This window comes from Narcine bancroftii, chromosome 5, assembly GCF_036971445.1.
Source record: "Narcine bancroftii isolate sNarBan1 chromosome 5, sNarBan1.hap1, whole genome shotgun sequence".
Lineage (NCBI taxonomy): Eukaryota > Metazoa > Chordata > Chondrichthyes > Torpediniformes > Narcinidae > Narcine > Narcine bancroftii.
The window spans coordinates 68,170,042-68,186,414 of record NC_091473.1 but is presented as its reverse complement, the minus strand read 5'-3'; the positions used below and the strand labels follow the sequence as shown (position 1 = coordinate 68,186,414).

Below are 16,373 nucleotides of genomic sequence, written 5' to 3'. Positions count from 1 at the left end.
ATTTTTGAAACCTCTATCTTATATACATTTATTAGACAATCACTTAGCTTCTTTTGTATCTGGAAAAACAAGTTCAGCCAAACCAATCTCTCCAAATAACTAAAGTTCTCCAATCCAGGCAACATTCTAGTGAATCTTCCCTGCACTCTCTCCATCACATCCTTCCTACAGAGTGGCAACCAGAATTGCACACAGTTAATCTAACCAATGTTACATAAAGTTGCAACATGGCATCCCAACTCTTATATTCTATACACCAACTTATGAAGGCAAGCATATCATGTTCCTTTTTCACCATCCAATCACCTGGGAACTATGCATGTGGACCTCTAGGCTTATCTGTTCATTAACATGCCCAAGTGCTGTACCACTTTGCATATACATTCAGCAATATATTCATTTCAGTGTATCTAAAAGAAAATGACCACATTCAAAAATGAACTGACTTGGTTGTAAAACAGGCTAGAGCATCCTTGTGTCACAAAGACACATCATAAATGTGTTCATTTTTAAACTTTTATCACCAAATATTACTTTGTAACTTCCAGTGCAACATGAGAAGTAGCAAATCTGCTACATTGTGCCAATGTAATGTGAAGCACAGATGTTCTCCCTTAAGATCTGCTGCACAAAACTTTCCAATGGGAGCTGTCTACTGTTATTGACAAAGACTGATTATGTTTAATGCAGTAAATTGCTTTCATTGGAATGTTAGCAATTTGAAAGCAAACCAGATTCGAAGAGAGGTACTTACATGTTTTCTTTCTGTTGGCTTTAAAGATTTGGCTGAATAGTAATAAAGTTTTGTTCCACATAATGCCACCCAGTACTTGGTCCATGATGCAACCTTCACAAAAAAAAACACAATTGGTAACTCATTAGATTACTGAACATATGTATTAGTAATAACAGAACACAGAGGGATATGGGTCTTACATGAAGTGTGTGAAAATTGTAGAGTTATGTTTTCTAATTAAATTAATGCTATAATCTTGAACTATTCTTTATCAATCAAATTTCAGAACATGGCTAGTTCATGACTGTTTCATCCAAATTAAGATTAATATGGATAAAAACTGCTTGAAACAACAAATTCCTTGTCTGGAGTTGATAAACGTTTGCATATGTATACATCAATAATTACATTTCAACCACATAGAAATTCAAAGTTAAATTCAAAATTTTCTAAAACAAAATTATAAAGAGAAATACAACCTTCCTTGGGGTATGGCATTGATATATATATTTTTAACATCACCCAGCTGAGATCTTCCAATGAAAAGCCTGCAGTTTAACTCAAAACTAAAACCACCAGGTGTGTGTATGTATGTGTCTGAGAGAGAGAGAGAGAGAGAGAGAGAGAGAGAGAGAGAGAGAGAGAGAGAGATTCACACACACACACATAAACACACACATATGTGTGTCACAGTGTGGGTGCATATATATTAGACACACACATATACACAGTCCCCTCTAAAATGTTTGGAAAAAGACACTTTTTTTCCTTTATTTGCCTCTGCGCTCTAGTTTTAAATTTTTTTTCGAACAATTCACATGGAATTAAAGTGCAAATTCCAGATTTTATTCAGGGTTATTTGTATACATTTTAGTTGGACCATGTAGAAACTTCAGAACTTTTTATACATTGTTCCCTCATTTCAGGGAACCATAATGAGGCATTGGGACATTTAGTTCACAGGTGTTTGTGAGTATTCAGTTATGTTAAATTGCTTCATTGGTGCAGGTATAAGAGAGCTAGGCTTTCTAGCTAGGTTTTTGATCATCTTTGGAATCTGTGGTTGCCATTTTTCAATATGTGGACCAGAGTTGTGTCAATGAATGTCAAGGAAGCGATTATGAGGCTGAGACACAAGAATAAAACAGGAAGAGACATCACCCAAATGTTAGGATTACCCCCAGTGGTACATTTGCACTTTTCAGGGGGTACATTGGGTTTGAGAGAATAACCACTACTGTACAATACATGGTGTTATAATCTGCAGTCAGATTGTACAATGTCATGTTTTTTTTATCCTTAATTTTTAGATGTATCCAGGAACCTATAAAAATCCCCAAGGGGTACAGAGGAACAAAACGTTTGGGAACCCCTGGTTTAGAACATCATTAAGAAGAAAAAACGTACTGGTGAGCTCAGTAATCGTCAAGGAAGATCTCCATTGCTGATGATAGAAGAATTTTCATCATCATGAAAAAAAATCCCCAAACCTATGACTGACAGATCAAATACACTCTTCAGGAGTAGCCTCTGTATTTATTTTTATGAAGTCTTCTGCGGACAGTAGTGATTGACATAACCACACCTGCCTACTGAAGAGTTTTGTAATCTGTCGGGCATATGTTTGAGGATTTTTCTTCATGATGATGAGAATTCTTCTGTCGTCAACAGTGGAGGTCTTCCTTGTCCTAACAGTCCCTTTGTGATTACTGAGTTCATCAGTACACTCTTTCTTCTTAATGATTTCTAAACTGCTGATTTTTGTAATCCTAATGTTTGGGCAATCCCTCTTACTGTTTTATTCTTGTTTTGCAGCCTCATAATGGTTTCTTTGACATTCATTGGCACATTTCGGGTCCTCACATTGGAAAATGGAAACTACAGACTCCAAAGGTGATCAAAAACTTAGAACAATGATTCAGAACCTTTTTCTTTCCACTCACATACAACTAAGTAATCCCAATGCCATAGGTACTCTGTGATTAGTAAGGGATTGCTTAAGGTGGTAAGTGAGTGGGAAGGGAAGGTTGAGAATCACTGATCTAGACCCAATTGTTACTGATATATTTTGCTTGAGAAAAATTGTCATTGGCCCATTTTCTTTGGAGTTATGAAACCACGCACATAATGAGTCAATTAGGTACGATTAAAACAGTGATTTTCAAACTTTTTCTTTCCACCCACATACCATCTTAAGCAATCCCTTACTAATCACAGAGCACCTATGGCATAGGGATTACTTAAAGTGGTATGTGAGTGGAAAGAAAAAGGTTGAGAACCACTGGCTTAGAAGCAAGCCTGAATCACTTATGCCTGCACCTATGAAGCAATTAAACCTACCTGAGTACTCACAAACACCTGTGAAGCCAGGTATCCCAAACATTATGGTACCCTGAAATGAAAGAACTATGTATCAAAAGTGGAGTGATCTCTACGTGGCCAAACCAAAATATACACAAATAACCTTGAATAAAATCTGAAAAGAGCACTTTAATTGCATCTGAATTGTTTGAATACAAATTGAAAAACGTAGAGCATAAAGGCAAATAATAGAAGTGTATTTGTCCCAAACATAACGGAGGGGTGTGTGTGTGTGTGTGTGTGTGTGTGTGTGTGTGTGTGTGTGTGTGTGTGTGTGTGTGTGTGTGTGTGTGTGTGTGTGTGTGTGTGTGTGTGTGTTGAGAGAGAGAGCGCCCATTTTAATTCAAAGTTCAATGATCAAAGAGGACATTTTAATAGCCTTGAGTATGTTGAAAAGCTTATGAAACCTGGACATTGTCTTCCTAACAGTTTTACAAATTAATAAGGTCTTGGCGTGTCCCCTAATCAATATAACTATTGTCGTAGCTGCAGCCAGGATCCAGAGTATGGTGAAAGGAATCTTATTCAGTTGTTATATCCTTGGAGCAGTTGACTGCTATATGTAATTGCCAAATGAATGTCATTGCCAGTAGCTTTGGTGATATCCACAGAGTCTATGGGAATAATCAGGACTATGTAGTATGTAGAGCAGCATTTGCCAAAATTCTAATGCTAATAATGGCAGTTAAAAGACTTCATGACCAGGTGGTTGTCTGCTGGCTAAAGCAGAGAATTTGTAGATATTGTGCAAGGAATGGAACATGATGCCAAATAATAACTGAAAAAGAGGAATATTGAAATGTTTTGGAAACGATTCTTCAGAGACTGAATAATGATAAGCATAAGTACCATGTAATGCATGTTACCATTCTCTTTGTGGGGTCTCAAGGTTTAACAGCTTCAAACAACTGCAGGCAAAGGTCTCAAAGGTCAGAGAAACAGAAGTACATGAGTAGTGTAGTGACTATTTTCCTTTATAATCACTTGCAAATATTAGCTATACATTGTTACAAGCCATAAAAACTTTATTAGATGGTACTAAACATTGTTAACTTAGGATTAAATGATGGTTAAACGGTCAATAAAAGATGTTGGAACATTCTAAATCCTTTACCATTTTGTAGGACAAAGAAACTAACTAATTGGAAATCTCTCTAAGATGGCCGAAAATCCAGCTGTAACCTTGGCTCGAAGATTGTTACTATAGAGACACTCAATGAATATGTAAACAATCTTCTTGAAATCTATACCAATTTTCATTCCTAAATTCACCGGATTCACTAATATCTTCAGAATTAGAATAAGAATTTGTCATGATCAAGTCCTGTAAGTTGGGGTCTGCGGCAGCATCACAGTGTAAACATTCATATTATAACCATCTTACAACATTACTGTAAAAGTAGAAATAATAGTAAGGCTGTTTCTATGGTTCACTGATTATTCAGGAATCTGATGGCGGTGGGAAAGAAGCTGTCCTTGTGCTGTTGAGTGCTCATCTTTTGGCTCATGTCCCTTTTTCCCGATGGTAGCAGAGTGAAGAGGGCATGGCCTGGGTGGTGGGGTCTTTGAGGATAGAGGCTACTTTTTTAAGATACTGTCTCATGTAATGTCCTCGATGGAGTGGTCTGGTGTCTGTGATATCGCAGGCTGAGTTAACAACCCTCTGGAGTTTATTCTTGAACTGAGAGCTGGCGCCTCTCTACCAGATAGTGATGCAACCAACCGGAATGCTCTCCATGGTACACCTGCAGAAGTTTACGAGAGTCTTCGGAGACATACCAAATCTCCTCAGGCACCTCACAAAGAATAGCCGCTGGCAAACCTTCTTTGTGTTTGCATCAATGTGGAGGCTCCAGGGCAGATCCTCGGAGATGTTGACACCCATGAATTTGAAGTTCTTGACCCTCTCTTAATTTAAGAATACTTCCTTGTTTGCAATTCTTGGGTCTTCCTTATCTTCTTCTTTATATAAAATAATTGATAACATAATTAAACAGAGTTTTAAAATATGGGTACAATTTAGAAGGTTTTTTGGATTTAAGAGTTTTTCTCCTGATGGCCCTATTATATCCAATCACCTTTTTCAATCTTCTTTACAAGACACTGCTTTCAATGACTAGTACAGATTGGGTATTAAATGTTTTAAAGACCTTTTTATGAGCAACAATTATTCATCTTTTGAACAATTGGTAAAATTTAATTTACACAAAACTCATTTTTTCCGATATTTACAATCTCAGATCTCTGATTTTCCTCGAATCCCTGAAGCGACTGTTCTCAAAACCTTTTTTGATCTACTATCTTCCCATAAAGGCTTAATATCTCTTTTTTTAAAATAATTTGGATGATCTAAGACTAGCCCCCCAAAATTAAAATCAAGAATGTCTGGGAGCAGGATTTGAATCTTTACATTTTTAATTTGATTAACATTACTTCCTTTAGTGCCCAGCATTGTTTACTGCACATATGTCTAAAGTTAAATTATGTTGTTTTTATTCAGACATAAATCCTCTCTGTGACAAATGTAAAATAGGTGATGCTTCTTTAGTTCATATGTTCTGGACATATCCTGACTTAGAAGAAGTTTGGAAAGATATTTTTCAAACAATATCAGTAATTCTTAAAATTGGAACCTTTCCCTTTAATTGCTCTTTTTGGTTTATCTCAAGATGTTGATGTATTATTGACTTCCATTCAAAGCCAAATTTTATCTTTTACATCTTTGTTAGCCAGACATCCAATTTTGATTAAATGGATAATACTCCAGGTTAAGAGATATTAAGGTTTATTTAACTCGAGAAAAAATTAAATATGCTATCAAGGATTCAAATGTTAAGTTCCAAAAGACATGGGGCCCATTTATGGATAATTATCATGACCAACTGCACGAAAACCAACAAGGTCGGGTCAGATACAGCAATGAGCTCTCTAAACCCTTCTCCATTAACAATGGCGTGAAGCAAGGCTGTGTTCTCGCACCAACCCTCTTTTCAATCTTCTTCAGCATGATGCTGAACCAAGCCATGAAAGACCCCAACAATGAAGACGCTGTTTACATCCGGTACCGCACGGATGGCAGTCTCTTCAATCTGAGGCGCCTGCAAGCTCACACCAAGACACAAGAGAAACTTGTCCGTGAACTACTCTTTGCAGATGATGCCGCTTTAGTTGCCCATTCAGAGCCAGCTCTTCAGCGCTTGACGTCCTGCTTTGCGGAAACTGCCAAAATGTTTGGCCTGGAAGTCAGCCTGAAGAAAACTGAGGTCCTCCATCAGCCAGCTCCCCACCATGACTACCAGCCCCCCCACATCTCCATCGGGCACACAAAACTCAAAACGGTCAACCAGTTTACCTATCTCGGCTGCACCATTTCATCAGATGCAAGGATCGACAATGAGATAGACAACAGACTCGCCAAGGCCTATAGCGCCTTTGGAAGACTACACAAAAGAGTCTGGAAAAACAACCAACTGAAAAACCTCACAAAGATAAGCGTATACAGAGCCGTTGTCATACCCACACTCCTGTTCGGCTCCGAATCATGGGTCCTCTACCGGCACCACCTACGGCTCCTAGAACGCTTCCACCAGCGTTGTCTCCGCTCCATCCTCAACATCCATTGGAGCGCTCACACCCCTAACGTCGAGGTACTCGAGATGGCAGAGGTCGACAGCATCGAGTCCACGCTGCTGAAGACCCAGCTGCGCTGGATGGGTCACGTCTCCAGAATGGAGGACCATCGCCTTCCCAAGATCGTATTATATGGCGAGCTCTCCACTGGCCACCGTGACAGAGGTGCACCAAAGAAAAGGTACAAGGACTGCCTAAAGAAATCTCTTGGTGCCTGCCACATTGACCACCGCCAGTGGGCTGATAACGCCTCAAACCGTGCATCTTGGCGCCTCACAGTTTGGCGGGCAGCAGCCTCCTTTGAAGAAGACCGCAGAGCCCACCTCACTGACAAAAGGCAAAGGAGGAAAAACCCAACACCCAACCCCAACCAACCAATTTTCCCTTGCAACCGCTGCAATCGTGTCTGCCTGTCCCGCATCGGACTGGTCAGCCACAAACGAGCCTGCAGCTGACGTGGACTTTTTACCCCCTCCATAAATCTTCGTCCGCGAAGCCAAGCCAAAGAAGAAAGAAGAAAGAAAGAAAGAATATTGTTCTGGAATTTTGGCGGTATTGTCCCTCTCCACTTGATTTATTCATGTCAACTTGCAATATTGCTTAGAGGAAGTGGTCATGTTGTTTTTAAGTCTTAGTGTATTGTTATGATTGTGCTTTGGATTTCCTTATTATGAGAATAGAGTATAATAGTTTACTTTTTTCTTTCTTGAATCTTGTTGCACATTGTATAATTGTACAGTTCAATTGTTTATATTGTAAAACATCAATAAAAATATTTTAGAAAGAAAGCCACAAAATAGAATTTCCTTGCAAGAAATACATTTTAACCCTTATGAATAGCTTTTCGTAACTTCTTTTCATATGCTGATAGTCATAAAGTGAATATATTTTTCACACGTGCAATGTGTTTCACATACATAATCTTTTAGAGATTAGAAATAAATTATATTTAGAAATTACATTTTGAAAAAGAGAGAAAATGTTCAAACTGTTACTAAATGATTGCTAACAAAATAGCTCCATAATTTATTTCTAAAATACCTCCAAGTAATCAAATTTAAGGAAAAGGCAACATCAGTTCACTGTCTACCCTTCCTTATATCCTTCTTTCTCTTTCTCTCTACCCGTCCCACTCTATTGGATGTTTTAAAGTCATGAGTACTCATAATATAATATTCAGCAAATTCATTCACATTGTATCAAATGTAACCATAGAACACTACAGCATAGAAAACAGGCCATTCTGCCCTTCTAGTCTGTACCAACCATTGTTCAGCTCGTTCCAATAACCTGCTCCCATTCCATAACCCTCCAGACCTCTACAATCCATGTTTCTATCCAATTTATTCTTAAAACTCAAGATTGAGTCTACATCCACCATATCAGATGGCAGCTCATTCCACATTCCCACAACTCTCTAAGTGAAGGAGTTCCCCCTAATGTATCCACTAAACCTTTCCCCTTTCATCCTAAAGCCACGTCCTCTTGTACTTATCTCTCTTAATATAAGTGGAAAGAGCCTGTTTGCATTTACTCTGTCTATACTCCTCATAATATTGTAAATCTCTTTCAAATTTCCCCCTATTCTTTTTCGCTCTGAGGAATAAAGTCCTAATCTGTTTAATCTTTCTTTCCCTGTAATGCAACTCCTGAAGACCTGGCAACATTCTAGTAAATCTTCTCTGCACTCTTTCATTCATATAGATATTCTTCCTCTAGTTAGGCCACCAGAACTGCACACAATATTCCAAATTTGGCCTCACCAATATCTTAAGCAACTTCAACATAACATCCCAACTCCTATACTCAATAGTTTGATTTATAAAGGCTAAGATGCCAAAGGCTGTCTTTACAACCCTGTCCACCTGCGACACCACCTTCATGGAACAATGTACCTGCATCCCCAGGCCTCTTTGCTCCTCCACTCTCCTCAGTGCCCTACCATTTACAGTTAACATCCTTCATTGATTTGCCCTTCCAAAATACAATACTTCACACTTGTCTGCATTAAACCTTATCACCCATTTACTGGCCCATTCTCCCAATTGGTCCAGATCCTTCTGCAAGCTTTGAAAATTTTCCTCACTATCCACTATGCCTCCTATCTTTGTGTCATCAGCAAACTTGCTGATCATATATACCTCATTATCATCTAGATCACACATGTCAAACTCTGGCCCGCGGGCCAAATTTGACCTGCGATATAATTATATTTGGCCCGCAAGATCATATTAAATATATATTAGAGTTGGCCCGCTGGCCGCCGCACCAGTATAGCGCATGCACACTGAAGGTGAAAATGAAGACGCCGGAGGTGTGGAGGGATCTCAGAGTCCTGAATCCCGGGGATCGGAGCGCCACACTCAGCCCGCCCGGCTCCCGGACTCACAGACGCGGCTGGAGTTGGGGACAATCCTCGCTGGGTCTGCGCTTCAGCGGCGACGCCGGACCGAACGTCTCGTTGGCGATGCCTTCCCCCTCGCTCCGTGCGCGGCGGACCCTGCCTCCCGCTCCTTTTGTTGGAGACGAGCCCGGCGCCGTGAGATCACAGTTTAATCCCTCTCCAACCATGGGAGGGGGGTGGGAGCAACGCGCTCTTCTCAGCCAATTCCTCCACCGCCCCGGACACCGGCGTTTCAACGGGGGGTTCGGGTGCCTTCGTCAGGCGACCGACCTGTTGGTCCAAGACAAGGGGAGAGCGTACAAACTCCACACAGACAGCACCTGAACTCGGGTGAACGTAGAGCTACGACCCCACATTCCACATCAGGACTGTGTGTAAGATTGGGAGCAGTGAGACGGAAGCTTATTTTGTTCCTGTGATTTAAGCCTTTCTTGGGGTGGGGAGGTGGGTTCTTCTCTGACCACTTGCCTAACAATGAACCTAATCAGATGTGGAGTTACCACAATACAACAGTTCTCAACCTTTTTCTTTCCACCCACGTCCCTGTGCCATTGGTGCTCTGTGGTCTGTGGGTGGGAAGAAAAAGTTTGAAGACCACTGCTTTAATCATCCCTCATTGACTCGTCATGTGCACGGTTTCAGAACACTAAAGGAAAAGGGCCAATGACAATTTTTCTCAAGCAAAATATTTCAGTAACAATTGGGTCTAGAGCAGTGATTCTCACCCTTTCCTTCCCACTCACATCCCACCTTAAGCAATCCCTTACTAATTACAGAGTTCCGATGGCATAGGGCACACATGTCAAACTCTGGCCCGGGGGCCAAATTTGTCCCGCAAGATCATTTCAAAAATGTATTACAGGTGGCCTGCTGGCCGCCGTGCCAGTATAGCACATGCACAGTAATACAACAAATCCCAGAATGCATTGGCGTCAGCCTGCTAATCGCCCCCACCTCCTCTGTTTACGTTGCAGGGTCTCACCATGGACTCTGGTTTTGGGGCCTGGCCGGCGTCAGGGGAAGCCAAGGCCGCTTCCCAGTGCCCGGAACCGGAGGCCTTGGGCCTGACCTCGCTAGGACCGTTGCCCACTACCCCTCCCTGCCGCAGGCCGATCCGCGACTCACAGTGACGGGGCCGCTGATCCGCCGAGATGCCGCCCTGCAGCGAGAGCCGATGCCCCCGCACTGTCCAACCCAATCGCCCGCAAACCCCGCCCTCCCACACACAGGCCTGAGTAAGTATTATGAACTTTAATCTCAGGCTAAAATGATCTTCCAATAGTTTCATGTCACAGTGATAAATATATTCCTGGTTAAAAATGGTCCTGCACCTAGATACAAGCTCATTAGGCATAAAATTTGAAAAGTGTGTAAATCAAAGGATTTCTATACCAATGGAAAAAGGGCATGGCAAATAACCCTGCTAGAGTTCATGTCCACAATCAGTCACCCATTTGATTGTTTCAGGAATCATGTTATTTTCCCACATTCTCAATAGCCCTCAGATTTTACTATTCGACAGCACACTAGCAACATTTGACAAATCCTCTATAGAGAAATATTATTTATTGAATATTTTATTTCTCATTTGTTAATGCTTCTGGAAAGAGTTTATCCAAAACTATTATTAAACATTTATTTTAATAAGAAAAAGTTTAACATTACATATGTTGAAAGAAGAGAAAACATGCAGATGTTGTTGAAAAATTTCAATAAATATTTAGTTCGGCCCTCGACTTAGTCCAAGTTTTTAATTTTGGCCCTCCGTGAATTTGAGTTTGACACCCCTGATCTAGATTATTGATATAGACAACAAACAATAATGGTCCCAACACAGATCCCTGTAGCAAACCACTCATCACAAACCTCCAGTCTGAGAAGCAACTATCCTTTACCATTCTCTGTTTTCTCCCACTCAGCCAATTTCGAATCCAGTTTACAAGCACTCTATGGATATTTAGTGCCTTAACCTTCTGAACTAACCTCCCTTGTGGGACCTTGTCGAAGGCATTTCTAAAGTCCATACAGAGAACATCCACAGCCTTTCCATCATCTACCTTCTTGGAAACTTCCTCAAAAAATTCTACAAGATTTGTTAAACATGACCTAACACACACAAAGCCATGCTAACTGTTCTTAATCAGCCCATGGCTGTCCAAATACCTATCTATCTTATCTCAGAACTCCTTCCAATAATTTACCTATTCCGGCACCTCTCCCAATGCTAAGGTAATTTTGAAGATAACCGTCAGGGCTCCTGCAATTTCAACATCTGTCTCCTTCAAGTTCTGAGGGAATATCATATCTGGCCCAGGGGATTTGTCAACCTTTATTCGATGTAAGGCAGCAATCACCTCCTCCTGCTTAATTTCCATAGGTTTCATGACATTCTATTTGTTTCCCATCGGATGCTCTATGCCAGTTTCCTGAGTAAATACTGATGCAAAAAAAGATCTCCACCATTTCATGAGCCTCCACACACAGATGACCACTCTGATCCTCTAGGGGACCAATTTTGTACCTTGTTATTCTCCTATTTTTAACAAACTTGTAGAAACCCTTTGGGTTTATCTTTGCAATATCTCCCAAAGCACCCTCATGCTTTCTTTTTGCCTTCCTGATTTCCTTCTTTATTATTCTCTGACATTTTCTATACTCTGCAAGTACTTCATTTGCTCTTTGTTGCCTATACCGGTTATACACCTCTCTCTTCTTAATCATATCACCAATATCCCTTGAAAACCAAGGTTCCCTCTCTTCTTGAAGAGATGTAACAAGAACAAAAATGACAACAAACTATATATAAAAAAGAAGAATAAAGTATAAATAAGAACTAAGAAGGGAAAGAAAGGAAGTAAGGAGAGAATTAAGAAAGTGAGCTTTGTTATTCTGGGGGGCTGGGTGGGGAAGAATAACAGTCACTGCAAAATCAGTTGACGCTTGCGAGCGGGTTCGCAATCCAAATGGAGAGGGGAGATGTGGTTGCCCGACAAGGGACAAAGGGCAACTCAGAGAGGGGAGGGACTATTGGGATTAAAGGAATTTTAGACATGGGAATAGTGGAAATATTTTATGTTTTAGAAGTGTTGTCTTACAATGTGTTCAAAAAAAGAAAACAGAAATGGATATGGGGGAAAGATGGTGATGAGGAAACAGAAAGGAAAGGTAAACAAAACATGAAATGGCCATGTTGAACTATATGTCTTTAAATATTAACAGAATACATAACCAAATCAAAAGGAAGAAACTGTTAAATTTACTGAAGAAAGAAAAAATTGATATAGCATTCGTGCAAGAAACACATATAACTGAAGTGGAACACAAGAAATTAAAGAGAGATTGGATAGGGATTGTAACAGCAGCATCATATAATTCAAAAGCCAGAGGAGTAGCTATATTAATCAATAAAAATGTACCAATCAAAATAGAAGAGGAAATAATAGATCCAGCAGGGAGGTATGTAATGATAAAATGTCAGATATATTCAGAATTTTGGAATTTACTCATTGTATACGCACCTAATGAAGAAGATCAAAAATTTATGCAAGATATCTTTTTGAAGATCGCAGATACGCAGGGGAATATATTAATAGGAGGGGATTTTAACCTTAATTTGGACTCAAAGATGGATAAAACTGGAAAAAAGAGTAACAGAAAGAACAAAGTAACCAAATTTATAATTAAATCGATGCAGGAAATGCAACTTTTGGATATATGGAGGAAACAACACCCAAAGGAAAAGGAATATTCATATTATTTGGGTAGACATAATACATACTCAAGGATAGACCTATTCCTGTTATCAGCCCACATTCAAGGAAGAGTTAGGAAAATGGAATATAAATCTAGATTGTTATTGGATCATTCACCCCTATTATTGGCAATAGAGCTGGAGAACATCCAACCGAGAATGTATAGATGGAGATTAAACTCCATGCTACTTAAAAGACAGGATTTTAGAGAATTAATTGAGCGACAAATTAAAATGTACTTTGAAATAAATATGAAATCAGTGAAAGATAAGTTTATACTATGGGACGCAATGAAAGCATTCATCAGAGGATATATAATAAGTTATGTAACTAAGATGAAGAAGGACTACAATCAGGAAATAGAACAGTTGGAAAGGGAAATAACAAATACAGAAAAAAATTAGCAATAAAGGAAGATATAACTAAAAGAAGAGAATTGGCAGACAAAAAAATAAAATATGAAACACTACAAACATATAAGGTGGAGAAGAACAAAATGAAGACAAAACAGAAGTATTATGAACTAGGAGAAAAACGCACAAAATACTAGCGTTGCAGCTTAAGACAGAACAAACTAAAAGAATGGTATTGGCATTAAGGAAAAAGGACAAACAAATTACATAGTGTAACAAATTACATAGTGTAACAAATTAACCCAATGGAGATCAACGAAAATTTCAGGGAATTCTATGAGCAACTATACCAAACTGGAAACGAAGGGAAAGAAGACAAAATAGATGAACTTCTAACTAAAATTGAACTACTGAAGTTGCAAACAGAGGAGCAAAATAAATTAATAAAACCATTTGAAATAGAAGAAATACAGGAGACATTAAAAAAAACTACCGAACAATAAAATGCCGGGAGAGGATGGACTCCCAATAGAATTCTATAAAACATTTAAAGACTTATTAATTCCTCCTCTCCTGGAAGTAATGAACCAAATTGAAAAAACACAAAACATGCCAGATTCATACAAAACAGCAATAATTACAGTAATACCAAAGATGGGGAAAGATCCACTAACACCAGCATCGTATAGACCAATATCTCTACTTAACACAGATTATAAGGTAATAGCTAAACTATTAACAAACAGATTGGCTGACTGTGTACCAAAAATAGTAAAACTAGATCAAACTGGATTTATTAAAAAAAGACGAACAACGGACAATATCTGTAAATTCATTAACTTAATCCATGCAGTACAAGGAAACAAAACTCCAACAGTGGTGGTTGCTTTAGACACAGAGAAAGCCTTTGACAGAGTAGAATGGAATTATTTATTCAAAGTACTACAAAAATTCAACCTACCAGAGAAATATATTAATTTAAATATAAAGCATTATATAAGGGACCATTGGCAAAAGTGACAGTAAATGGATATATATCAAACCAATTTAAATTAAGTAGATCAACAAGACAGGGATGTCCACTATCTCCTTCACTGTTCGCATTAGCTATAGAACCACTAGCAGAACTGATAAGAACAGAAAATAAAATAAGAGGGATAAAAATAAAAGAGAAGGAATATAAAATCAGTCTATTTGCAGATGATGTCATAATATACTTAACAGAACCAGAAATATCAATAAAAGAATTACATAAGAAATTGAAGGAATATGGAGAAGTATCGGGGTACAAGATCAACGCAAATAAAAGTGAAGCAATGCCAATAAATAATGCGGATTTCACAAAGTTTAAGAAAGAATCACCATTTAGATGGCAAACACAAGCAATTCGATACCTAGGTATACAACTGGATAATAATCTCGGCCATCTATACAAACTAAATTATCAGCCATTAATGAAAAAAATTACAAGATGACTTAGAGCACTGGAAAAACTTACCACCAACACTGATAGGAAGGATAAATTGTATTAAAATTAACATCTTCCCAAGGATACAATACCTATTTCAATCATTACCAATTCACCTAACAGAGAAATTCTTCAAGGCGCTAAAGAAAATAATAAGGAAATTCTTATGGAAAGGGGGAAAACCGAAGATAGCACTAGATAAATTAACAGAATGGTACAAACAAGGAGGCTTACAGCTACCAAACTTTAAGAATTGTTATTGAACAGCACAATTAAGATACCTATCAGATTTTTATCAAACAAGGGAAAAACCAGATTGGACCAGATAAGAACTAGATAAAATAGGGGAGAAGATGCTGAACATATACTATATAAGTGGGATGAAAAGTTAGTTCAACATAGGAATTCACCAGTATTGCACCATCTGCTCAACATTTGGAAGAAGATTCACGTAGAAAGGAATAAAATAAATTATCAACTACCAAAATTAATATTGACACAAAATCAACTAATCCCGTTCACAATAGATAACCTTTCCTTTAGAGAATGCGAGAGAAAAGGGATCAAAAGAATAGAAAATTGTTTTTTGGGAAATAAATTATTATCTTTTGAACAAATGAAGGACAAATATAACTCACGATACAATGTTTGCATACCACCAACTGAAAACCTACTTGAAGGACAAATTGGGAAACAGTCTAAGGTTACCAGAAGGAAGCAGTTTTGAATATGTGATTACAGATACAATGATAGGGGGGCGTGGCAAGATGGCGTAGGGAGCGGACGTGCCTTCCCGGTCTCCCCCAGGCAGTTATATAAATACCCGTATTAAGAATATTTCTTTTCTGTTAAAAGTCTTTGTTTTGTTTATCAATTGTTTTTAGTTTAAAATGGCATCAAAGATTAAGGAAAATAGAGTTCAAATACAGAACAAAACTACACTCTCCGACTTTGGAAGAAACTCGGCCTACTTGCCCAGACAGAACTACGGAGTCATGGCTGGAATCTTCTTAAGAACGGAGCTCATTAATTGGACTGTCGGATAAGCTGGCCTTGGACACCCCTCTGAAAGATGGTGATGAATATTGATTTGAAATGTTTTATGAAGATAAATTGCAGTAATTGGCATTGGTTGCCCGTGAGTTTTAAAAATCCAGATAACATTAAAGTTTATTAGTGATTTTTTTTGGATGGAATATCAGAAGGATGAACTTATTATCTATAAATACAGAACAAAATTACATTCTTTGACTTTGGAAGAAATTTGACCTATTTGCCCAGACAGAGCCGGAGTTGGTGCTGGAATTTTCTTAAGAACAGAACTTATTAAAGTTGATTTCGGATTCCTTTTTGAAAGATGGCGACGAATGTTGATTTGAAATATTTGAAATATTTTCTGAAGATAAACATATATATGGAACTCCTTGACCTGCAATAAGGTTTATCAGTGATTTTTTTTGGATGGAATATTGGAAGACTGAATTTATTATCTATGAGTATGCATACATTGTAAACAGATTTTAATAGTTTTGAAAAGGTTTTTTTTTAAACTAAACAACAAGATCAGTTTAATATTGAGAAAATTGGAAAAAACGGAAACTTTATTAAATTTGGAAACTCAGTAGAAAGAAACTATGAACAAGATTGATGATTTATAAAATTAAAGTCG

General features: G+C 38.4%; 1 protein-coding gene across 10 annotated transcripts in view; it reads right to left on the bottom strand.

Annotated features, from left to right (window-relative positions):
• Positions 1-16,373, bottom strand: part of ralgps2 (Ral GEF with PH domain and SH3 binding motif 2) — a 486,036-nt gene that overhangs the window by 14,327 nt on the left and 455,336 nt on the right. For all 10 annotated transcript variants that reach the window (XM_069937722.1, XM_069937721.1, XM_069937720.1 and 7 more), the window contains one exon: positions 755-847. In XM_069937722.1, coding sequence (XP_069793823.1) covers positions 755-847 — 93 coding nt within the window. The remainder of the gene's footprint in view (positions 1-754; positions 848-16,373) is intronic.